We start from the raw sequence: 25,183 nt of genomic DNA, 5'->3' as shown, positions 1-25,183 counted from the left end.
GTGGAAAAGAGCTGTTAAACACAGTGTCTATTTCTAAAGTGTACTGAGAGAGTAGCCAACTCAAAGCTCATAGACACGCATGAGGACACCTCAGTTATGGAAACCTCTGACCAGATCAGAAGCAGAAACAAAGAGGAGACGATGAACATTTTACTATGTAGCTACCTCAATTGAACTCGTTTGTGCTCAGGGAGTCCACTCATCTTGTGTGTCAGGGCTGCACCCTGACAAGTTTCCACGTCCTGCTGAGTGGTAGCAAAGCACTGAGCCCAGGCCAACTCCTGCTGCCTTTTCTTATCTTTATTTATTTATTTATTTATTTATTTATTTATTTATTTATTTATTTTTTTGAAACTGTGTCTCACTGTGTAGCTTAGGCCTGCCTTAAACTCATGACAAGCTTCCTGCCTGTATCTCCATAGTGATGGAATTACAGAGGTGAGCCACAAGAAAGTGACCTTACTAATTACGAGTGCTCAGTGTGGCCTTGGAGGAGTGGATCTGTGAGGTGAGCCAGGGCCAGCGCCAGCAGATCAATAAAGAGTTAGCTTCTTCTATGCCCAATAACTGAACCATGCCCCTGACTCATTACAGAGAAGGTGAGATTTACTCAAAAAAGAGGGAGTAAGTGCACTTACTTAAGAGGATCTGACACTCTCAGGAATGTCAAAAGCGCTAAACACTATTGAATTTTCTGATACCCTTTTAAGAAACTGCTCAGCTGAGCTTGGCTGTTTGGCTAGCATAGCATCTACTCGGCCAGACGTGCAGCCCAGGAATACCACCAACCTGGCCTTAAGGTTCATTCAGGCTGGCCACCCCAGACTTTCATCTGACATTGATTCCAGAAAAACACCTTGATATAGAGTGAGATCAAGAGCCTGCCACTACCTCAGCTGCTCTCACCAACCTACCTACATACGGTTCAGGAAGGACCCAGACAAACATGAGAAGTGTGTCCCACCTCAAGCAGGTCCTCCAGGGATGCTATGGCCCTAACACTGAATATCAGCACTGAGCATCCACACACATAGACACACAGACAAGAGAGCAAGCTTCTGTGGGCTGTGACAAATGAGAGACACTCAAAGGACCCAGAGAGAGGAAGGAAAGCTGTCATCATAGACAGATCACCCAGCCTGAGCCTCTGACACAGTCACTCTTCAAAGTTAGTTCTTAAACAAAGCTGCAGGCAGACACGTGGAAGGCAAACTGGTTCACACTGGCTCTGGCCCCCATGCCTTCTCCCTTCTGCACTCCAGCAAACAGATCCACATGCCTCTTGCCTTCTCACGGATTTTCTTCTTTTTTTTTGGAGCTGGGGACCGAACCCAGGGCCTTGTGCTTGCTAGGCAAGCGCTCTACCACTGAGCTAAATCCCCAACCCCTCTCACAGATTTTCAATCAGAAAGCTGAGCTGTATGAGTCCAAAAGCTACTTCTCATCTAAGATTTTCCCAAACTTTCTCACAACCAAGTATGTGTCTGTCTGTCTCCCTGTCTCTGTCCCTCAAACACACACGTGTGCATGTGCTTGAAGTGTATGTAGTAGGGATCCAATCCAGGGGCTCATATCTACCAGGCAGGCACTCCGGAACTCACCCAAGCCTCTGTACTGCTGTTTCATAAAGACCTACAATGATTAGCTATGGATGCCTGTGCATGGTTCAGCATGTACCTCTGGAGCAAGGTACATTAGGATAGCTAAATGGGCAAAGGTTCACATGCAAAGCAGTGTGTCTTCAGACAAGTTACCAGATACCTCAAGAACTTACAGAAAACTCTGAGAGCAAGTGCACATACAACCTTAGCAGCTGGGAGTTTCTAAGGAAAAGAAGGATTCTTATAGCAAAGTCAGCTACCATGAGCTTTCCTTGACTACTGGGCTTAAGTAAGAGGACACTGCAGAAACTGAGGTAGCAGAGTACACTGACCAAGGCCAGCACCCCACTATTTTTCACAACGGAGTCAATGGCCTAGAGTGATACAAGATGAAAAGCAGCCTCTGGGCAACTGAAAATGAGATGGAACTTTGACCTGGCTTACAGACTTACTCAGAGGGCACAATGCCAGGGTGGTGGATAGCCAGTATAGGAGATATGCGGGCTGGGGGGGGGGGACTTTCACCAGTGTGGGCAGAGCCGGGCACAGAACACAGCTTTTAGTCCGTCCTTGTGTTAGAGATCATTTGGTGGATGGTGGGTTATGCCATCTCTGTGACAGGGTTCTCATAACGTTAAAAACATCTGCGGCCCTAATCTAAGATCCCTAATCACCCACAACCCCGATTGTGGACAGATGCTAAGTGACAGCTCTGCTAGGACTACATGTGGCAGTGTGCTTAGCTCTGGTCTGTTCATGCTGACAGAATGGGTTTGAAGGATTCTCTACAGATAAAAGAATTACTATCATCACTAAGTCACCATCATAGCCAACAACACACACAACTGAGTATGAGAGTAAAGCAGCCACAAGGGATGTGTTCCCACCTGGGAGTGAGCTGGTCAGAATAGTGACTTGCACGGGAGCTGGGCCGCTCAGGTTCAGAGTAGCGGTGGTTCTCAGCATAAGCAGATGCCGAGCTGTCATAGGGTCTGTAACGAGGCTCATACAGGCCATAGATATCCTGTGGAAAGAAGTTTGGGGCATTGTTAGACTCCATGGAGAGCAGACATTGAGTGACAGAACTAGCTCTAGGTGCTGCAGATGCCCACTGTTGAAGAGCAGTATTGTGGATAGGATTCTCCCATGGAAACAAAGCCCAAAGCATAGTCCACATTAAGGGCAGCCGGCAGCATCTCCCTAAGGCCCTCCAGGGCAAGCTTCCCCCTGCAGTCTTAAACATGGAGATGATAGTCTGAACAACATAAATAGAGCACCACCCCTCAGTAAAGCAACAGGGCCAGGGACCCACGTGAGTCAACCCCAAAAGCCTCACGAAGAAAGACAGCATTGCTCACTGTTTTCAAATTCAGGGGGTGCTTTGTTTTGTTTGTCTGTTGTTGCTGTTTTGCAGCAGTCTCACACTTAGCCTAAGTTGGCCTAAAACTCACTATGAAGCTCACAGTGGCCTTGAACTTGTAGAATCTACCTTTATCAGCCTCCCGGGTGTTAGAATTACAGCCTGAACCACCATACCGGCTTTAAAAGGAAATTGTATCTTATTCTGATGAGGATTTCAGCCCCATTGTAACAAAACCATAGCTCTGCCCTATCTCTGGAAAAAGGGCTTCGTAGGACATGTGGAGATCTAAAAAGAAATGAAGTGATACAGGCAAAAGCCTCAGCTCTGCCATCAGCTGACAGGTAATATGAAATCGTGGGAAATGGTTCTTCTGACTCCTGAGAACCTCGGCAATGACGAGGCATGGATGCACACTCACAGAAGAGCTGTGAGGCTTGGGATTCTGAAGGAGCCTGCAGCCCATCTGTGGCTCCACACTCTCTGTAGCACGAGATCAGGCCACAAACTGGAAATGCCTCATACAGAAAGAATAGCTATGGCTCCTCTTCTAAAGTCTAGAACTTACTAGTCTTTACGGAAGATGTGTAACTGCTCACACATGTACGCCTGATGCTATACTAGGCTGATAGGAAGGGAGGCACAGGCCTACGGCTATGGCAGCTCTGGCCTAGCTGCTATAACTGTTTCTAAGGTTCCTTCTGACACAGTGCCAACTGCTCTCAGGCCACACAAGAATTCAACACCGCCTGGCCCCAAACACTGGAGGACTTGGGTCTTTCACCTTTCAGCAACACAATCCATCTAACTGGAATAGTGATGAGTCTGGGTCAGGGGTAAGGACAAGCTAAGAGTGATCAAGCACGATACTTCACACCACTATAGGATTAAGCAGGACCTAAACAGCAGTGGCCTCCCTCTCTGCAGTGGCCTCCCAGTCTGCAGGATTACTGCCATGCACCTGAGAGGTTTACTGTCCCTCACCTCTGCTCATTACTGCACATGGACAATCTAAATAAAGTCTTCCTTCAAGACTTTATTCTCAAGGAAGGCCATAGAAGATTCCTAGAGTTATTAGGAATATAACCTGTCGTTAGTTTCATAAGTTGTTTTTGTTATTTAAACCAGATGAAAGGTGCCATCAAAATGGCTGACTGGAGTTTGATCCCTGGAAGCCACATGGTGGAGGAAGAAAACTAATTCCTGAAAATTATCTTCCGACCTCTTCGTGTGTGCGCCCACATGCAAATACATAAACATATATACACGCATAATAAATAAATGTTTTAAAATATATAAAAGAGCTGGATATGGTGACACATACTGGTAATTCCACTACTCAGGATGTGGAGGCAGGAATATAAGGGCTTCAAGACTTCAAGGTTATCCTTAGCTACATATGGGGCTAGCCAGGGCTAAATGAAGCCTGTCAAAACCAAAACCACCACATACACAAAAGTGAGGCCCAGTAAAATGTTAATGATTTTAAATTCACATCTAACTTGGCCCACAGTGACACCTGTCTGGAAGCACAAACAAATAAACAGCAGCACACAGTCTACCTACTAGGCTCCTCCCTAAAGAGGTCAGCCTAGCACTATAACTGCAGCAAGCCCAAGAACGCTCTGGGAAGCATGGCACTTTGTCAGCCAGAGGTCGGTATCACACTGGCTACAACCAATGCCACATGCTACAGGACTCTCTGAAAGAAGAGCTTTGTTGGTGGGCAGGGAAGATTCTTTTCAGGGGGACCACATGGGTCTAAAGAAAGGTCATTCCTGAGAGAAACAGCATTAAGAGGAGAAAAAAGGGGATGAAGTGAGGAAAGCAAGATGGTTAAATGTCAGTGCTCTTACTTGGCAGTATAAAGAGGCTGTTCCAGGATCTGATGGGTACGGTGAAGGGTACTGAGACTGGTAGACTTCATACAGGGGTCTATAATAGTAGTAGGATGCCAAGTCTTGAGGTGCTGGGCCAAAAGTAGTGGGAGGAGGGTGTAGCCATGGCTGTTCTGACCGCACAGCTGCCTGGTTGGAGTTGGTAGATGTAACCGATGCACTGGAGGACTGCGGTGGCTGAGGCTGCTGGCCTGTGTTGACTGGAGCTGGACTTGCTGATGGCTGGACCAAGCTTTCAGACTGTCCTTGTGTGGGTGGGCTTTCTGGATTTGAAGGCTCTGGACACGCAGCTTGGGGTACTTGTTGGGGAGAATTCTGTGGCGGAGGAGGCACCAGCTCTGACTGGGCTCTTTCTAGGCTATGCTGATCCTGAGCTTCTTTTGTTACCTGCTGGTAGAAATGATCCTGGTTATGCAGCCCAGGCCCAGATTGTCTGGGATGATTGGCAAGAGGCTGCTGAGAAGCTGGGCCGTCTGAATGAGATGGGCTACACATTCTCACAGGATTTTCCAAAGTTCTACTTAATGTGAAGTCTAGGGCACCGACAGCTTCTTCCTGGTTACTAGAGTGATACCCCTTATTACTATTAGGTATCACAGCACTGTTTGCAGGTGGAGCTAGCATCACACTTCCATTAGCAGGGCTATTAACAAACTCAGAAGGACCCTTCTCTGCCTTGGGATGCTGACTTTGAGGAATCTGAGGGGACAGCTGTTGAACCAACCAACTGGCAGGCTGGCTAGCAATCATTTCAGAAGACCCAGAACCTCGAGGGGCACAGTTCTGGGTGACACTGTTAGGCAAAGACGGGCCAGTGACAGCACTGGCTGGAATTGCAGACAAGGCAGCATGTTCTTCATGGTCAGCACCAAGAGCCCGGGTGCTCACCATGGATTTCTCCCCCACCACAGCATCTCCCCAGCACTGATTCTTCTCATTAGGATTCGGTAAGGACACAGAAAAATTAATGGGCTGAGCCAAATTATAGCTTTGATCAGGCTGGGCAATCAGGACAGGTTGATTGTGCAAAGATTCAGTGGGTGGCGAGGACAGCAAACTCGCATAACCAGAACTTGCCTGCAATGGAAGGGCCTCCTCTTCTCCTACCTTGGGAGGGTTCTCAAGGTTCTCAGAAGCACCAGGAGGGTCTTGGTTCTGCAAAGGGGGCGCAGATCCTGATTTCCATGACTGCTGTCCAGACATGCCCTTTTCTGGATGATGAACACCCTCTGAAGGTTTTGGTTTTACAGGAACATAAAGTGCAGGGGCAGCAGGGGCTAGAAGGACATTGCCCCCAAAATCTGGCAGTTCGTTTTGTGCCCACAGAGTTGTGGCTGGGCTCTCACATTTCACAGGCCCCTGGGCCCTGGCTGAGGACCTCTTGTCAGGCATGGGGCGCACAGTATCCAAGGGTGGCCCTGCTGTGTGTGAAACCAGTTGCCCAGCCTCTCCAGTGGTGCTAAGAGGCAAAGGGCAGGCCTGAGGTGCACACAGGGTCTCCATGTTGTCTGGTGGCTGTTCCAGGTTTCCTGGGGTGGCATCAGGTGGTAGAACAGCTGCCCTGTGCTTCTTCTGGCAGTTCTGGGTCCCTCTCACTTCAACCACCACGTTGGCACGATCTGCTTCAACTGGTTTCACTCCAACCAAGTGGGATTTTACTGGCTCAAAAGAACTATTTGCACTTGTCTGGAAGACTCCCGTAGGTTTTGGAGGGCTTGGAGTTGAAGGCTGGGACAGGCTGCTGCAGTAATTTTGACTCCTGGTCATCTCATCTGTTTCACCTCCAACTGGAGAAGAATCAATTTGCTTAAAAAAACTCCCTGACGTATCATCTTCGAGTTTTCCAACTTCTTGCTGAATGAATGTGCCCACCAATTCTTGGGGTCTGGCTGACCCAGGAGGACTTCTGTGGCTATGGCTGCTGTAGCTGGATGACACACTGTCAGGTCGTGTAGGGTGCAGTGGCATGTCAGGGGCCTCAAGATTTAGCCCTCCTCCTCTAGTGAGGCCCGCAGTAACAGGCCTGGAGGCAGCTGGCCCAGGAAGGGGCCCATATCGAAACTGATCACTCGGGGAAAAGGGATCCACATTCACGGTCTCACGTGGCAAAACTTCTTGATTCTGAACAAATTCTAGGTTCTCTACATTCTCACACTGTGGCCCACTAGCACAGTGGGTCCCAGCACCCGGAATATCACCCCACGCATCATTAGCAGGAATCATAGTGGTCTGTTTGTCAAGACGGATGCCCACAGACTGAGAAAAATAAGGTTGCACATCTCCTTCCTGAGCGGCCTGGTAGACACCACCAGCTCCAGGGGGTGGTGGATGGCCCAGTCTGGAGGTAGAAGAGAAGCTACCCGAGTCTAATCTGTCATCAAGGCCTGCTTTTTCAGATGAGAGATTTTCCTCGTTCTCTGTCTCCTCCCCTTGAAAACACATTGAGCGTGCTCCGGAGGCTGCTTCTTGCAGGGCGTGGTTGGTTGCAGCCCCTGGGGGATGGTGCACCTGGTCCTCAGGGCTGTTTCCCTGAGTGAAGGGATTCACACGGGCAGGGTCTAGCAGATGCTCTTTATTCACTCCTGGATTCTGCCTGAACTCCGGGCTTGCCCACATATTCCCAACTCTGGAATTCTGCTCAAAACTGTGTTTAGGGGGGAAGCTACTCGATGGGGGATTTTTACTTTGCTGGTGGACTATCTCATTTCCTTCGCCACTGGCCAAGGATGCTGGAGTAAACGTTTGTGGGACATAGGACTCACGGCCAGGTCCCTGGTGTAGACTAGATGGAGAGGGGAAATGGGGCAAGCTGGCAGCCTGGGGCCCCATGTCCTGAACAGGGCCCTCCAGGTAGGGTGAGTGATGATGATAGGAGGGCGGAGGGCCTCCATGCACAGGCCCCCACTGACCTGGCATCTGGGGCTGAGGGAAGAAAGGAGATGCTGCATGGGCCACAGCACCATCATGTGGGGCATGCCTATTCATGGGTTGGTCAGGCCCAGCCCCACTGTCATTTAGATGGCCTCCGTGAGGCTGCTCAGGACCCACTCCTGGAATGTAGTGAGGTGGATGTGGCAGCATCTGGACTTCAGGTCCTGAGCTGGAATCAACCTCAGCACTCCTGTTCACCTCCAGCCCAGGAAATGAAGAAGGGGTAGATGCAGGAGGAAATAGACTGGGGTCTGCTCTAGGCTGTGACAGAGTTCCTGGCAGAGGCTCATGAAGTCCTGTGGAGCTATCCCCAGCATTTGTGGGAGGCACAGGCAAACCAGGCCACTGAGAAAAAACAGGGAGGGCTGGGCCAGGCAAATTAGGTGGGCTGCTTTTGGATGAACTGCCCACTGGTGTGTTTTGAAGAGTCTGTCTGTTAAAAGCAAACGGATCCGTTACTGGCTGCAGTGGGCGTGTTATGGGAGCCACTGGTGCATTATTATTGGCTGGCTTCCTGTAAGGGCTGTTGGCCCAGAACGTGCTCCGAGGATTCCCAGCTGGGGGTGGGCCAGCCACACCAGACGGGACTGCCTGAGGTGGTGGCTGCATGGTGGAGTCTTTCCTGCAGGAGATGCTGCTTATAAAGGAGGCAGGGTAGGTCTTTTCTGTAATTTGTGCTAAAAAAGAAAACAGAAGAGGAACATAAGGCCTATAGTCTCACACTCCTGACTACAATCAATAAAACTCTGAAAATAAAAAGATTAAATGTGATTTCAAATCATTTAAATACAAAGACTTCAGCTCTCCACATCCCCACCCCACATTGTCAGGGACAAGCAACAACCCTATTGCCAGTCTGACAGACTACCAGATGCTCCCTAGTCCTTGGCACTTCTTTTAGCCACCACTACCACATCCAGAAAGAGCCAATTCCACTAGTAAGAAACATACATAATCATGTTTTTTGTAATGTTAAAGTCTAGAAGAGTTTACACTTCCTAAAACACAGTTATAAAGTTACCAAACCAAGTGAAACGTTTTAAGGTAGTCCTCTGAGAACAGTGAAACAAAGTTGCTTCTGACCTCTGAAGTTGTAACAAGGCTGCAACTAAAATTCTCAAGGAAATTTACAGCAGCTTTACTGGTCTCACACTTCCAACAGACAGGTTCCAACAATCCTCAGGAAAAAAGAAGAGGGGGGTGGTATGAGATAGGACAAGGTCCTCATCAGTGTTTTTTTGTTTTTGAGCAAGACACAATTCAAGTGTGACATCTTAAAAGCCAAGCCCTTTTCTTTGTGTCAGTCCTTCTTCCTGGCACCATCCTCAAGAAGAAATTTGTTTAGCTAATCCACAGAAAAATAAAGCGAAGACAGCTTAATTCACAGATGCACACTTTGTTCTTGAATATCTTCTTGATACTCAGCTTAAAAAACAAACCATTGAGTAAAGCAATTTACAAAAGGTCTCTAATCCCTACCTAAATGTTAGCTCTATTAATCTATTAACTCAGTTCCATTATTGCCCACATACACTCCTTCCTATGTCAACAGAGGACCCTATCAACTGACTAGCACCTGACTATGGATTACAATGAAATTTCAATTAGAAGTAATGCTAGAGGGGTGATGAGAGATGGCTCAGTGGTTAAGAGCACTGGCTGCTCCTCCAGAGGACCTGAGTTCAACCCCAGCAACCACACGGTGGCTCAAGACCATCTGTAATGGAATCTGATTCCCTCTGCTGTTGTGAATGAAAATTGAGCACTCATATACATAAAATAAACAAATCTTTAAAAAAATAGTAATGCCAGGAGTTCATTAGGCTCTGCCTTGTCATTCACATAATAAAGAACACTGCTGCTTCACTTTACATGAACCAAAAGTAGGAGAACTGCCACCTTATTTTATCTGACCAGCTGCAGAGCCACCATAGACACAATAACATGGATCTGGACCTGGCCTGGACACACGCACTTCCATGTTCCTCCTGAAACCTGGCTGGCAAGCATAAAAGGCTGTCCTTATCTCAACAATCTCAAACACATCAAACAAACAAGCAAAAACTAAACTACAATACAACACGAGATACAGGGCTAAAGCATCAAGTGTCCAAAGGCTGGGTATCCACTGAGCAGCTAAGGGCAGCCACCTCTATCTGCAGCTAGTTTCTACATTCACAGAATGAGAGAAGACCATCTTTTCCCATCAAGTGTCTTCTGAACTCACTAATTAAAGATTTTAGCCACATGTTTTTCTTTCAAGGGCCCAATTCCTAATGCTGCCTACCAGAATATAAATTGCCTTAAATTTGTACTTAACTATTATTTTGTTTGTAGAAACTTGAAATATTTCCTCAACTGTAATGGACTAAGAGCTGTTTTATGAGTTAATACTACCACCTACGAAGAAAACCCACAGCTACCACGCAGAGGACTTCCCACAATATGCCTGCTTCGGGTGAAACAACACTGTAACTTGAACATTAGTCTTTTAATCCTCTTTACTTACCAACAGAAAGATAATGAACTGCGTGTCACTTATCTCAGGATCACACTTATTCTCTTCAGCCAGTTTTCTACCTTTCAAAAAAGCACCTGTTTCAGAGACCTACTGATCTCAGATGCAGTACTCATGAACCCAGCCCTGTAGCTCAACTGCCTCATGTCTACATACATGCTTACACAAGACATTTTAAGCATGACTCTGTGTGACTGAGGTATTTAAACATTCCCTGATCCTTTCACTGCCAGATTTAACAGCTGTAAACTGTAAAACACAGGGGCACCCAAAAACAGTGAGTTCCACTTGGCCAACAATCTCCCCTAAGGTGACTGCCTGTGGTACTCTTAACAGATAGACAAGGTAAACACCTCTCTTCTAAGTCAAAATCCGAGCCCTTTCAATGCTGAAGAAGGCAGTCACAGAAGAGAAAGAGCTATATGTTATGTGAGGAAGACACACAGGAAGTGAGGATGTTCAAAACTGCTCATAAAAGCAAGACGGGATATCAAATCTGCACAATATCTCAGAAAATTCCAAGGTCAATTTGGAGATTCATTCGGGAATAGTGAATCACAAGAAGAAACAGTCTCTACTTTGCCTCTTATCTCATCTGCAAGACATGAGAACTGAAACCCTAGGAAGGGTTTGTGGACAAAAAGTGTAAGGAGGCTGCATTGGGCTGCAACTTGCAAAAGAACCCGCAGAAACAGTATTTTGTGAATCTGCTGTTTTTTACTGCCAAATTTAGGATGGAAAACGCCTCTAGTCAACACATTTGAAAGGAAATCTCTCCTTCAGTGCACAACCATTCTACATGCCACTTAAAAACCTGTGAAAGCAGGACAGCCAAAGTTATCTACAGGACGCTCCACGGACATGCCGACATTTTTCTACACCTTGGTAAAAAAACAAACCACGACCTCCCTTGCGACATCCTGCTCCGCCAGCCAAGAGGTTACAAATAAATGCTGCTACTCTCTGTTTCAAATGAAAATGTGTCTCATGATCACCAGCTCTGCTGAGGAAGTCTTCGAGCCAACAAGAATCAAATTTCTTCAGAACCCGGCAAAAGTCAAGCTTAGCAATTTCTTGCACCTTCCTTCGTTTTAAATAAGTTGTAGGTTTCCTCTGAGGCGTCACTGTCTGGCCAAGCTAACACACCTTTCCCAGCGGCAGACCAGTTCCCGCAGCCCAGACCATGCCTCACGTCAGGCCTGGGAATCACGAGACCCTTAGACAACTCACCAAGGCGACACGGGCTGTAACCTGTCCGGTGTCTCAGCACCAGGCGGCCCGGTACTGTCGTTCTCCCCTGGCCTGACGGTGTCTCTTTAAATGCGCTCGCCACTCCGGGCTAGGCCCGATGCTCACTGAGCCTGCCTGACCTCCGCAGCCTCGCCCGCACTCGGGCTTCCACCGTGCTCCATATACTCAGCCCTCACCCGCTCAGCTGCGGTTGGCTTCTCAGGAGCCGCGAACTGAAACCTAGCCGGCGACGGCGGCGGCAGTAGTGGGAACTAGCGCGTATCCAGCAGCAGCCGCAGCCATCTTGCCACATCCGGCTCCAGGTGCCGCCGCCGACGTGTCCGACGGAGACGTCAGCGCGCGTCCCGCCCCTTAATCGCCCCTCCTCTCGCTTCGCCCAGTCTTTTGCTGCCTCACCCATTGCCCCGCCCCCACTGCCCCGCCCTCTTGGCCGTGCTCAGTCCAAGTCTTCAATGCATCAATCACGTCACGCCCCCTTTGGCCCCGCCCCCTCTCCCGTCCAGTTTTTCACTGCTTCATCCTTTTGTCCCGCCCCCAGGATCTCCCCGCCCATTCCCTTTAAGAGCCTTTCGTTGTGCTCCTTTTAACTCCGCCCTTCGTTCTTCTCCAGTCTTTCGCCGCCTCATCTCTTCGTCTCACCCTTAGGCCCCGCCCCTCTTACGTCAGTACAGCTCCACCCGTGGCCCCGCCCTCACCCACTTGCTGAGCCAGGAGCGCGGACCCCGCCTTCTCACGGCGCCCAGGTTACGCCGGTTCTGTCTCCTGCTCTAGGATTTGAGCAGACCGGATTCTTCAATCCAGATCCCCAGGGAGAAACAGTGTTGAAAAGCCGAAGCCAGAAGTTCCGCTGAGTCCAGAGCCCCAGCGGGCTCTGCCGCCTGCCCCCTCCCCATTTTTCCGTTGGATTCTCCTGGATGCCGTCGGGACCACTACGCGTGCGCCACCCTGCTCGAGTAGAGCTAGGCGGTCGTCTTCTGCGGGCTGGACACGCGCGTGCGCGGGGCTGCATCCGTTGCTTGGTTACGGCTTTCTGCTGCAGCTTCCTGGGTGCAGTTCGTGCGGCTAAAGCAGATACCTTTATCTGCTAGCGGGAGAGCCCCACCTCCACCCCCTCCAACCTTTGCCTAGGGGAGAGGAGCCAGATCCTGGAGGCCAAGTCCTTCAGTCTCCCTCCCTTAGCCTAAAGCCCGCGGCTGAGCACTGGCCTTCTTAGACCAGGGATGTCAGCAGGTCAGGTTTCCGTCTGTCAGAGCAGTGGCTCTCCGGAAAAGGTGGGTGCTGTCATCAGGGAAGTGACCAGGCCTGGCTCCTTCACCTGCCCTCCAGAGGGCATGAAGGTGGTGCCCCAGCGAAGACGCCTGGTCAGTGTTGAATCTAGAGGCAGGGAAGGAGGGAGTGTGGTGGAGCTGGCCAGCGCTCAGCCACGCAAGCAGAGCTGGGAGTGCTGAGGGCCAGCTTCATCTGCACTGACGTGGCACTGTGAGCCACTCTGTAAAGCTAACATTTGTCTTTAGAGAGCCAGGTTTCCAAACTCTGTACACAGGAGAACACATGTAGATTCATCTTTAAGCCCCTAAAGAGAAGCAGTAAACCCAACCTTGGAATGGCTAGAGCTACATAGTAGAAAGGCCTCTTCTCAAAAATGAATGAATGAATACATGAATACATAAATAAATAATAAAATGCAAGGTCTCCACTCTCCGCCCCCAAGGGTTGAGATGTTAGAGGGACAGCGGTGCTGGCTCCTATCTCTGACTCCTTCCTAGGTACTCATTGCCTGTAGACTGGCTGGCATGAGTCAGCCAAGCTAACCGGGCCTCTGAGTGACAGAGACTCCAGTTTTAGGACCAGTCTGTACCCACACACCCTGCTCTGTTGACTGTAACCTTTCTGGGCATTGGGAGAGCCACTGGGCAGTTTGAGGACTGGAATGGGGTACTTTAATGCTTATGCAAAGACAAGGGGCACAAACTGGGACAGCCTGAGGCAGATAGGTCCATAGTGCCCCCACCATTACCATGGGTACTCCTGGTTATGCCTCCTCCTCTTTGCCTGGGAGTCTTCATTTTTTTTTTTTTTTTTGGAAGTTGGGCACAGCACGCCTAGCTTCCTGGAGTCCTATGTAGGCAGAATCTGGTAAAAGCTGTTACAGCCTCGGCTGCACCACAGAGCACACAAACTTCTGTGCATGAAAACCATGTTAGATTTTCCTGTTGTTTCTGACTCTGTGAGTCAGTAGCTCTGCCCAGTCAGCCTCTCCCATTACATGTAGCTGGTTCACACCGAGCCGGACTGTGAGCATAGAGTACACAGATAGGTAAGAAGTCACAGTGACTCACTGGGGAGTGTTTATTGAATTCTGAGTATACTGAGTATGTTAGATTCAATAAAAGTTCTTATTAAAAATGATATGTTTTTTCTTTAATGTAACCAGGAAGTTTGAAATTCTATGTGTAGCTGACAGTACCTTCCTCCTGGACAGTGCTAGCATAAATGCTGTGTACTTGGCATCCCTACTCTAGAGCTTGTAGCCTCCTTGAGTCAGGAGGCCACATGGTGCTGTCTCCTTTCTGACACTGAGAAGCCAGATGAGATGTTAGAGGGACAGCGGTGCTGGCTCCTGTCTCTGACTCCTTCCTAGGTACTCATTGCCTGTAGACTGGCTGGCATGATTCAGCCAAACTAACTGGGCCTCTGAGTGATGGAGACTCCAGTTTTAGGACCAGTCTGTACCCACACACCCTGCTCTGTTGACTGTAACCTTTCTGGGCATTGGGAGAGCCACTGGGCAGTTTGAGGACTGGAATGGGGTACTTCTATGGAAGCACTCTGAGGAGTGCTAAAGGAAGAGGTAGCAGTGTTGGTGAAGAGAGAGTATCTCTTGGCCTCAAGCCTCTGTCCCTCACACCTGCTAGGTGTAGTTCCAGCCGTCAGGGGCTCTTGATGGTCTGTGCCTGCTCTGTGGCCCTGTGCTCAGCCCCTGACAGACTCTCAGACACAAAACCTGAAGAGAAGAAAGGATCAGCTTCCAGGAGCCAGGGCTCCCTGAGTAGTCCCAGCCAAAAGCATGGTAGGGCCACAGGAGTGGAAAGAGCTGACGGGGAGGAAGGCTTCCTAAAGGGTGAGGAGGTGATGGCCTGAGGGGGATCGGAAGCAGAGACAGCTGGGATTTAGTTGTGTGTTGTTTGCTTCCAGGCCCTATAGTATGTACCGGTGCCATGCAGGTTGGCTCCCATGTGGCCAAGGTGAGTGGAGAGCCTTTCTTGAAGCTTAAGACTGAACCCCAGAGCTCTGGTAGACAGCACGAAAGGAGCCTCAGGCCAGTTTCACTTTTTCTCGTGCCCGTAGTGCAAGGCTAGTTTGCAGATGAGCTCTGTACCAGGCAGTGACACCTCGGCAGCCCCGCTTTCCCACCCACAGTGTCATGGGCCGCCCGGGTGCTCACTGTGGGTAGGGATGAGGGCTGACCTGTGGATAAAAGGTACCAACCAGAGACGCCAGGGCCCTTTATTCCTATCTGGGCTGCTGAGAATGGGGCCTGCAGTCCTTCCTCCCCACGGGAATGGGCACACCTTTGTGTGCCCACCCTGGCTGCTGGAACATGGATAAAATGGGTTGAGCGGTTTAGTGCGAGTGTACTGTAAGATTCTAGAAGCCAGAGATTCAGGGTACTAGACACCTGCATTTCTCCACCTGTGACGTAATCGCAACCTGTCCTAGACTTTCCCGAAGGCTTCTGGAACCGTCCGTCACGGGTAACAAGGGCTCATACATGTTAACTGCACCGCTATCAGCTTCCTGGCCTATGGCTTTACTTTCGTGTCTCCAGAGTCCTGTATTCAGCTTGACTTATTGTGTGTCTCGGGGACATTTTTAGATCACAGAGCCACCCTATAAGGTGATAAGCAGCCAATAGGGATGAAGTAGAAAACATGAGGCAGAGGTTGACATCACATGAACCCAGGGGCACAGACAGAGCAGGAAGGTCTCTCAGCTGTGCTGGGGTCCTAGAGAGTGTAGGAAACTGCGTTCCCACACACATACAAAGATGACGCAGGGCCCTGGCTGTACTCCACACACAGCCATCTGGAATTGGGACAAAGGCCCAACTGGCCACCCCTCTGTCCTGGAGGGAACGTGGACACTAGAAAGCTCTTGTGAGGCATTTGTCCAAAGCAGGGGGTGGGGTGGGGGTGGGGGTGGGGTACTTGTTCTTTGGGACAGTGTGTAAAGCTGTGTATCAAAAGGGAAGGGTTGGTTGTGGGTCTGTAGGCCTGTCAAGGGATATTTGCCATAGGATATTTGGAAGTAAGGGAGGTCCTAGGGGCTTTTCAGCTCAGTTTGGCCTGCTTGAGTTAGCCGTGGACATCCCAGGCAAGTGGTATTTCTGGAGCAAATGTGGAGCCCACCTTAATGAAGCCCTTGGGCAGAGACTGAGCTCTTTGGCTGTAACTGCTTCTGACAGCACCAGCATAGCAGCAGGGCATGAATCTGAAACATGGGTGGTAATTTGCATTGAATGGGTGGACCCCCAGGAGTCCTGGCAGGGAAAGAACAAGGACCTTGAGAGATCCAGGAGGAACCCCAGTGTGTAAGGATGCCATGTGACAAACGCTCTGTGTCCAGGGACCCTGGAAAAGTGCCCTGTCAAACCCCTATTTCTCCCTGTGCATCCGTCTCTGCGTTTGAAGTGATTGTGAGCAACATAGATGAATCCCTTACATTCTTTCTAGGGGAGACAACCTCTCTCGTAGATCTATGGATCTAGTGAATAAAGCTGAATGAACTGTTTCATTCAGTTTCCTCGTATGAATTATATCTTGGGATGGCCACAAATGACATCTGGAGGCGCACTGGTGGAAGGCTGCCAGCAGAGGGAGGCAGAGAGCCACCTACAAATCCACCCGGCCACTGAGGACTCCTTCCAGAGCGTGTTCAGTTAGGTGCACACCCTGCAGACTCCCCACAGGAGCCCTTGCCGAGGGAAGTCTTTACTTCTGGACTCCCCAGAGGTGGTGGGCTTGCTGAAGAGAGCAGGCGCTCTGTAAACGCTCCCTGAGTTGAGCGCACTGGAGTCAGAGAACACACTGGATCTCCAAGCTCTACCTTGTGGGAGCCAGTGGCATTGCTGTTAAGACAGAGGAAAGGACCTTGTTCTGTGCCATCCCTTCCACCTGGCCTGCTGAGGCTAAGGTCAGGGACATTTTTTCTCCCCTTCCCTTTTCCAGATTAAGAAGACTGGGTTGATGGGGAGGAAATAAGTAACTTAAGTCAGACATGTTTCTGAGTGCCAGAGAGTCCACAGCTCAGGAGAGAGCATGCTCACCCCATGCAGAGGACACCCATGAGAATCAGTGTTATACATAGAATCATAGAATTAACATGGTGTTGTAGAGAATGGATCTCACAAGCAGTGGAATCTGGAAATAAGCCATGAGGTCAGAGTCGTGTGGAAGCACTGAACCCCGCACTTTGTGGAACACCGTAGGTGGCGTATGCATAAAGAAGCCCAGCAGCACGCATTCTTGGCCACTGGAACCTGGAGTCGCCATCCGTGATGGTTTATACATGCTCGACCCAGAGAGCGGCATTAGGAGGTGTGGCCCTGTTGGAGTGGGTGTGTCACTGTGGGCGTGGGCTCTAATACCCTAGTTCTAGCTGCTAGGAAGCCAGTGTTCTGCTAGCAGCCTTCAGATGAAGATGTAGGACTCTCAGCTCCTCCTGCACCATGTCTGCCTGGATGCTGCCATGCTCCTGCCTTCATGATAATGGACTGAACCTCTGAACCTGGAAGCCAGCCCCAATTAAATGTTGTCTTTATAAGAGTTGCCTTGGTCATGGTATCTCTTCACAACAGTTAAACCCCTAACTAAGACACCATCTCTCCGTGAGATGGTGGTGACCAGTGACTATGTGTGCCAGGCTCGACTTCTCTTAAAATCCATTGTGATAACAGCAGCTATGCTGTTTCTGGGTCCTTACCATGCTCCAGAGTGAGTTCTCTGTAGATGGCCAAAGCACCCACACATAGACGTTGGAGGTCACTCCTCACACAGGAGGATATTCTAGGGACCTTCTGTCCCACAGTTGCCAGGTAGTACATGAAAACACCAACCATGAGGATGGTCAGGAATTAGGGTAGAGCCATATCATCATTGAAGTGGGATCCTCTGGAGAAGCTCCACACACCCCTCTTTCAAAATCCACAGCTCATTCAGGCTTGAGGATACCGTAGTAAAAGGGCCCCATTTCCCCTAACTCCTAATCCCAGGTTTCTCAAGGGCCATTTTTTTTTAAAAGGTTTATTTGTTTATTTTACATGAGTGCACTGTCACTCTCTTCAGACACACCAGAAGAGGCACCGAATCCCATTACAGATGGTTATGAGCCACCATGTGGTTGCTGGGAATTGAACTCAGGACCCCTGGAAGAGCAGTCAGTGCTCTTAACCGCTGAGCCATCTCTCCAGCCCTCAAGGGCCATTTTTGGGGACCGCGCTAAGAGGCACTGTACGTTGTATTCTGCTGGGACATTTATCAGGACCACTATCGCCTCCCCCAGAGGCCCTCGTGTGCAGCTGAACACTGGCGTGGGTCACCACAACTTCACAGGGTAGGGTCTGGAGTCACACAGTAAAAATCATCTTCCATGGAGCTTCCCTGACAGCTTTCGGGGCAAGGCAAGACCCATGGCTGGTTGGTTCCTGGAGCCTCAAGAGGACAGTAGCGGGGTTGGGATTTGGCTCAGTGGTAGAGCCCTAGGAAGTGCAAGGCCCTGGGTTCGGTCCCCAGCTCGAAAAAAAAAAACCAAAAAAAAAAAAAAAAAAAAAAAAAAAAAAAAAAAAGGACAGTAGCACTCCACTGCTGTTGGTTGCAGGACAGCCCTGCTGCCTTGGCTGGCTTCGGGTCCCCCTCTGTACTGGACAGACCAATGCAGAGCCACATCGGTGCCTCCTCTGACAAGAAACTAAACAGCAGCATGGCGGTTTCTTCCTCACCTTCTTTACTTGTTTGTTTACTTGTTTATAATAAACAGGGTCTGGCTTTGAGCTCCTGAACCTCATGCCTTTGCCTCCCTTGTGCTCCCAACATCTGGCTCCATAGGTACATCTGTACCGGGGGCAAAGCCTTTGAGGTTTAGACCGTCCTGCCAAGGATGACATTGTGAGCCATGTGTGCCTCTGAGCACCTTCAGCATGGCCGCTCCGAGCCTGGGTTTCACCCACAGGTGCAGATAATCATAATGCAGGCGAGACGGCTCAGTGGGTAAGGGTGCCTGCTGCCAAGGAGGACGAGCCAAGTTCAATCCCTAGAACCCACATGGCAGAGGGAGAGGGCTGGCTCTCTCCAGTTGTCCCCTGACCTCCTCATGTATGACACGTGTTAGTACACATGTAAATAAATACATACAAGTAATAATACAGAGACTGCGAACTCTGTCTTCTTCCCCACTTTGCTTAAGTTGACTACGGATTCGGTGGTAGCTGTGGCTACATTGAATGAACCAAAATGTAGTATTGAAGTAAATTCACCTGCTCCTTTGTACTTTTATGAAGGGCTATGAAGTATTTTTGAATGACCTATGTGGCTTCAGTCATATTTCTGTTGGCACCGGTTTCTCTGAATGACCCCAAGAGGCTAAGGAAGCCCTTCTCTCTCAAAAGGATGGGACCCCCACATACAGGCAGCCGGACGAATGACACTTGGGACAGGAAGAGGACTAGTTCTTGGGTTTTGTTTTGTTGCTATTTGGTTTGGTTTCAGTTTTTGGAGACAGGGTGTTTCTCCTTGTAGTCCTGGCTGTCCTGAAACTCACTCTGTAGACCAGGCTGGCCTGGAACTCAGTGATTTGCCTCCCTCTGCCTCCAGAGTGCTGGGATTAAGGGCATACAGCACCACCACCGCCAGGCTGTTCTTGGGTTATTTATAGCTGGCTGTTTGTTTTGAAACAGAGTCTAGCTATATAACTCAGGCTGGCCTGGAGCTTGTGGCAGTCCTCCTGCCTCAGCCTCTTGTCTTGAGTGTGGGATTTACCGTGCTTGCCTGCCACTACTTACACACTTTGAATGTTGAGAAGTAGGACTTAAAGTCAAGCCTGATGTGCAAACCTGCAATCCTAGAACCAGGAGGCTGAGGCAGGAGGACCAAGGTCCAGCCAGAGGAGATAGTGTGCCCCTGCTTACTCCACTTCTTGACCAACTCATGGCCCTCTAGTAAGATATACACGATAACTGTTCTTCTAAGCAAACAAAAACAGTACAAGATGGCAGATCCCTGGGGAGGGGAGGTGTCTTAGTTAAGGTTTTACTGCTGTGATGAAACACCATGACCAAAAGACAAGTTGGAGGTGAAAGGAGTTAAAGGTCTTACACTTTGACAATGCTGTTCATCGCTGAAGGAAGTCAGGACAGAAACTCAAACAGGGCAGGATCTTAGAGGCAGGAACTGATGCAAACAGAGGCCATGGAGGGGTGCTGCTTATTGGCTTGTTTCCCCTGGCTTGCTCAGCCTGCTTTCTTGTAGAACCCAGGCCCGTAAGCCCAGGGATGGCACCACCACTGTAGACTGGGCCCTCCCCCGTCAGTCACTAATTAAACAACTGTCCCACAGGTAGATCTTACAGAGAGGCATTTCCTTAGTCACAAAATGTAGCTGTTTGTATTACAAATGTTAATTATGTTCCCCCAAATAACTGTTTGCTTAAGAAGGTTTACAATGTAGCTTTTGGGAACCTATCCCCAGTGGGTTCTGATTGGTAAACAAAGATGTCAATAGCCAATTAGCTGGGGAGGACAGACAAAGGCGGGTTTTAGGATTCCTGGTCTTGGGAGTGGGGAAGTGGGGGGAGAGAAGGGAGAAGGGGGAGATCCATCATGCCATGCGGGGAGACTGTGGGGGAGAGGAGGGACGCCATGCCTGAGAGCAGGGCAGAGAGGCGTAGCCACCATATGAAGGAGCCAGGAGAGTGCTGGCCTAGAAGGATGCCCAACTGGGTCTAGACCAGCCAAGATAGAACACAGAATTAGTAAGTAATAACTCAGAATTATCGACGAGAGGTAGATTTTAGCAACATGAAGATTAGGCGGCTGCCCAGCTATTGTGCCGAATAGGACATATTAAAATAAAAAGACCGTGTGTATGCTTTTCATTCAGGAACTTAAACCATTGAGTCGGGTGGTGCCTGCTGCTGGGATTTATTAAATAAATATTAATACATTTACCTAGCAGGGATAAGGCTTTCCCCACAGCCACATAGGTGGAGAGTCCCTCCACCAGTCTTCCCAGACTATATACTCTTGTCCCTCCCTGAGGTCATGCACAATCAGGACAGGATTGCATACAACAGGCATCATGGAGTGACTGGATTGTCAGGCGAGGGTGCTTTGAGTCCCATGGCTTCTGAAGCCTTTGAGGGGGAATATAAGCAGTCAGAAAAGTACAACTGGGATGACCTCTTGCAAGAAGGAATGGCTGAACTTGAAGAGGTTGGGGATTATTGGGCTCAGAGGATAGTCATCTATGACAATGTACGGTGCCTTGACCCCTCTGCCACTCACAGGAATGGAGCTGACCTCAAATCCACATCCCTCCTGAGAGGAAGACTCTGTCTTCCCGCCTTGATGCCCTTCTGAGAACGGTGTGTCCCCCTCAGTAACTTCTTGGTATTTCTGTGTAAGAGAGGGTTTGGATTTGGCTATTTCAGTGCTGGGTGGCCCTTGCTCAGCCACACTCCCTGAAAAGTGAACCAAACCACACTCCAAGGTTAGCAAAACATGGAAGACCATCAGCTTCATTTTTATTGCAAATTAGTTAACAAAAAAGATGAAAAAATACATCACTTTTATTACCTACAGTTTTGCATGTAGATAACTTTTTTAAGTTTCTTTTTTCTGTAAACTACATTTTTATTTATTTTTTTATAAAACACAGTAAGAATCAACATCTTAGGATGTGTCTGGTCATATCTATTAGGTATGGCGCAGACACTGCTTCCCAAAAGGCCAGGAGGAGCTGCCCTGAGGAGGTAGGCAGCTGCCCCCGAAAGCCCCCCTCCCCGCACACAGTGGCTGGGAAAGGGCTTGGTGGACAGCAGATGGGCCATCCTGGGTTGTGCTCTTAGGAGCTACTGTTTCGGCAGCTGCAGGTCACAAGGCCTGGGTCACACCGAGCTGAGCCATGGTCTGACATTCCTCATCAGCTTGACACGGGACAGACTTGTTCCTTTAGATTTCTTAAACAAAATCCACCTTTAAACATGTATTTACAGATACTTATTCTGCCACAGGCGTATACATGATACTGCAAAAATCTGCTGTGAGCACCGCCCTGAACCAGGAGGGGTGGCCCAGAGGCAGGCTCCACCCACATTCCAGCACACTCAAGGCACGTCCCCACCCAGGCCAGTTGGGGGATCAGAGGCCACACAGCTTATATCTTCTTGAGGTCTCAATGTAGGCTGCTCTGGTGAGTTCACAGTGCACATTGGAGCCCTTTGGCAGTCGGATGTCAGGAGCCCAGGCCCAGGCAGGGACAGTCCATCCTCAGTTGAGTTTGGATGATGCTGTTCAGGGGTGACGCACGGAACAGTCCAGGCAGTGTCATTCTCCAGGAGGCACCACACCCCGCTTGGCTTACTGGCTCAAGATGTCAGGAAGGGGACAGTTGGGCAGGGCAGGGCAGGGCAGGGCAGGGGAGTAGTACTCCCAAGGGCCATAAACACTAGTACAGAACACTGAAGCCTGCAGATTCATACCTGGTACTGGGTCGTACACTCCACACACACCGAGGACACTTCTCCAAGCCCATGCGGTGGTTACAGAAAATGTACAAACCACATCATTTTACTTGTTTCCTGTTTTAGATACAAAACTAATCCATGTACCCGAGGTTCAAGGTCTTGGCCTGTTTCTAAACACATCTGCAAATCCCAGGTGACACTGGGAGGAGGGGCAGTGAGTGGGGTAGCAGGCATCTGGGGAGGGGGAGATCTGGCGAGGCAGTTAACAGCCTCCTCCTCCTTTCTCCTAGCATGCCTTTCTTTCTTTCTCTCTTTCTTTCTTTCTCTTTCTTTCTTTCTTTCTTTCTTTCTTTCTTGACGATTTTGGAAAGAAGCAATCAATAAATAAACGGCATTTACAAATCATGAATCCTTGTTCATATTTTACAAACACACAGGGAACTTCACCCTGACCAGGAAAATCGAGGCTCTCAGAACTAGTTTATTTTCTTGGAACAGATGTTTTCCCCTAGTGCCATAGAAAACAATACATATAAATAAAAAGGCAGTGTTTCTGTGGAAAATAAAAGTACATAAATAAATACTAAAAAAAAAAAAATGGAAATTCTTGTCCTCTTATTTTGTATAAAAACATTTTTTTTTTAAAGGCTCCTTTGGTCGCCCCAGCATCCTGGAGCACTGGAAAGGACTCCCAACAGAGCTTGGGAACGGAAGCTGGGGTCCTTCATCCCACATCTCTGTTTACTTAAATGCCTCTGGAATGTGGGTGATCTGGGACGGCATGCTCGTGGGCGGGCTGGAGATGCCCTCGGACCAATCAGAGATGTTGGAATGCGGGGAGGAGCTGGACCACTGGTCAGGGGACTCAGGGGATGGGGTGAGGAAGGGGTGCTCTGGCACCTGCAGCTGGTGGCTGGGGGTGTTGTCCACAGGCGAGGATGAGTAGCTGTGCTGAGAAGGAGGGGTCAGGAACTGGGTAGTGGTCATGGGTGGGACCATGGAGGATGGCAGTGATGTGGGCAGAGCCTGGCTTTCCTGGGGCAGAATGGTGTGCACAGGCAGACTGCTGGGGCCCAGCGGCTGTACGTCTGCCTGGCTGGGCTCCCCGCTCAGGAAGCTCCGACCCAGGTGCCCATTGGCTGCTGAGCTCACACTGAGGTGTGGCTGCGATGGTGGCTGCAGGTTCTGAGGCTGGATTTGTAAGTTCTGTGGCTGCACCTGCTGGGTCTGCACCAGGTGGGGCTGTGTGGCCAGCCTTGTGTTGGGCAGGCCCTGGTAGATAATCGGGGACAAGGTATTGGTGGAGAGGCTGCTGTGTAGCGGGCCCATCATGCCATGCTGGAGGCCAGCTGCCTGTGTGCTTAGTGTGCCCGGAGTCACACCTGGCCTTAGCGGGTTGTACTGGCTGGGCACCATCCCATTCTGGAGCCGGGGAAGCCACTCACACTGGCCATTCAAGCTTGCCGGTGCACCCACGGTGAAATTCATAGCCCCTGTGCCATTGGTACTCAGCACTGTGCTGGCACTGGAGGCTACAGGCAGGTGGGAGAGGCGTGGTGGGGGTGGCTCAAAGGCCAACCGGCCACCTCCAGCCAGAGCCGCCATCTCAGGCTTGGCTGCCACATTCAAGTGGCTGATGCCCAGGTGGGTGTCAGGCATACCTGGCAGGTGGCTGAGAGGCATGGATGGAGACTGCTGGAACGGGGAGGGAAGGAGGGGTGGTGAGGCCACATCTGACAAGTAGCCATGGGGTGACTCGAGGGAGTCCACGGGCGACAGCATGCTTGAGCTGTCCAACAGGCAGCCCTTGCCATCCTGGGACTTCTTCCTCCGGGCCTTGAGGTCCTTAGCTTCCTTGCTACTGCAAGCCAGCCCTTTGGTGCTGGGCTTTCGGGCCTTCTTGCCCTGTGTGGCAGACTTGAGGTTGCCCAGGTAGCCGTTGGGCGAGCAGAGTGTGGGAGACAGAGTGGGTGTGCCACCCAGGGCAGTGCCATGCAGCTGTGGGCTGCGCACCAGGTTGTATTCATCCAAAAGCCGCACGATATCGTGGTGCATGCGCTCCTGTGCAATGTCCCGTGGCAATCGGTCCATGTGATCCGTGATGTCCCGGTTGGCAAAGTGGTCCAGCAACACTTTGGCAGTCTCATAGCTGCCCTCACGGGCGGCCAGGAACAGGGGAGTCTCCTCCTGTAGGTAATGGACAGAAGGCACATGAGGGAGCTGGGCCTGGCGTAGAACTCGCTGAGTCATCTATGATGGATGGCCTGGGAGGAGGGGCTAGGGAAGCAGTGCTTCTGCTTCCTTACAGAGGCAGAGACCTATCTAGACCAAACACCCTAGCGGACCCGGCTGGGGGAGAAGAGGGTTTATCATGGGGCCTCCCTGTATTACCCGGAGTGGCCAGGAACCCAGTATCGTCTTGCATCAGCTTCCTGGTGCTAGGAAGCACACCCGGCTGATCCTGAGTCCATTTTTAGAGAACCTAGATTTATCTCCTCACACCCCCAGAGAAGGTCTGTGGGATAAATCCATAGGGCTTCCCCTGTGTGGCGTCAGACTGCCAAGAAACTTAATGAACCATGTGCCTTTAGCTTTCCTCCCCAAAAATGCAGGTACGGAATCTGCAATCCTGGGATTCAGGAACCCGTAAGGCAAATGAATGGACGTGGGGAAGGTACTTCCTGTCCAAAGGGTCCCTGGTGGCTAAGGCATCTCAGCTCCTTCTGGTCTGCTCTGCCCAGTAGACATAGTCATAAAACTCTCTGTGAGGAGTGCGAAGGGCATAGGAGCCTATGGAACTGTCTACTAGGCCCACCCTGGACTGCGGGGAACCTGGTGCCGGACTCCTGGTGCACATCCCAGCTTGCAGTGGAGCTGGTAAGGGAGG

At 50.1% G+C, this 25,183-nt stretch overlaps 2 protein-coding genes across 2 annotated transcripts in view; both read right to left on the bottom strand.

Annotated features, from left to right (window-relative positions):
* The window catches only part of Sec16a (SEC16 homolog A, endoplasmic reticulum export factor), a 34,692-nt gene extending 22,808 nt beyond the window's left edge, over nt 1-11,884 (bottom strand). The window contains exons 1-3 of the mRNA XM_032903024.1: nt 11,539-11,884; nt 4,818-8,467; nt 2,489-2,625 (exon numbers count right to left, since the gene is read on the bottom strand). Of these exons, the coding sequence (XP_032758915.1) occupies nt 2,489-2,625; nt 4,818-8,399 (3,719 nt within the window). The 5' untranslated portion in view covers nt 8,400-8,467; nt 11,539-11,884. The remainder of the gene's footprint in view (nt 1-2,488; nt 2,626-4,817; nt 8,468-11,538) is intronic.
* Nucleotides 11,885-21,321: 9,437 nt separating this feature from the next.
* The window catches only part of Notch1 (notch receptor 1), a 45,766-nt gene continuing 41,904 nt past the window's right edge, over nt 21,322-25,183 (bottom strand). The window contains exon 34 of the mRNA XM_032903023.1: nt 21,322-24,483. Within this exon, the coding sequence (XP_032758914.1) occupies nt 23,038-24,483 (1,446 nt within the window). The 3' untranslated portion in view covers nt 21,322-23,037. The remainder of the gene's footprint in view (nt 24,484-25,183) is intronic.

This window comes from Rattus rattus, chromosome 5 (assembly GCF_011064425.1).
Source record: "Rattus rattus isolate New Zealand chromosome 5, Rrattus_CSIRO_v1, whole genome shotgun sequence".
In the NCBI taxonomy this organism is placed as follows: Eukaryota; Metazoa; Chordata; class Mammalia; order Rodentia; family Muridae; genus Rattus; species Rattus rattus.
The sequence above is the reverse complement of the archived record's forward strand: the minus strand, read 5'-3'. Positions and strand labels throughout refer to the sequence as shown.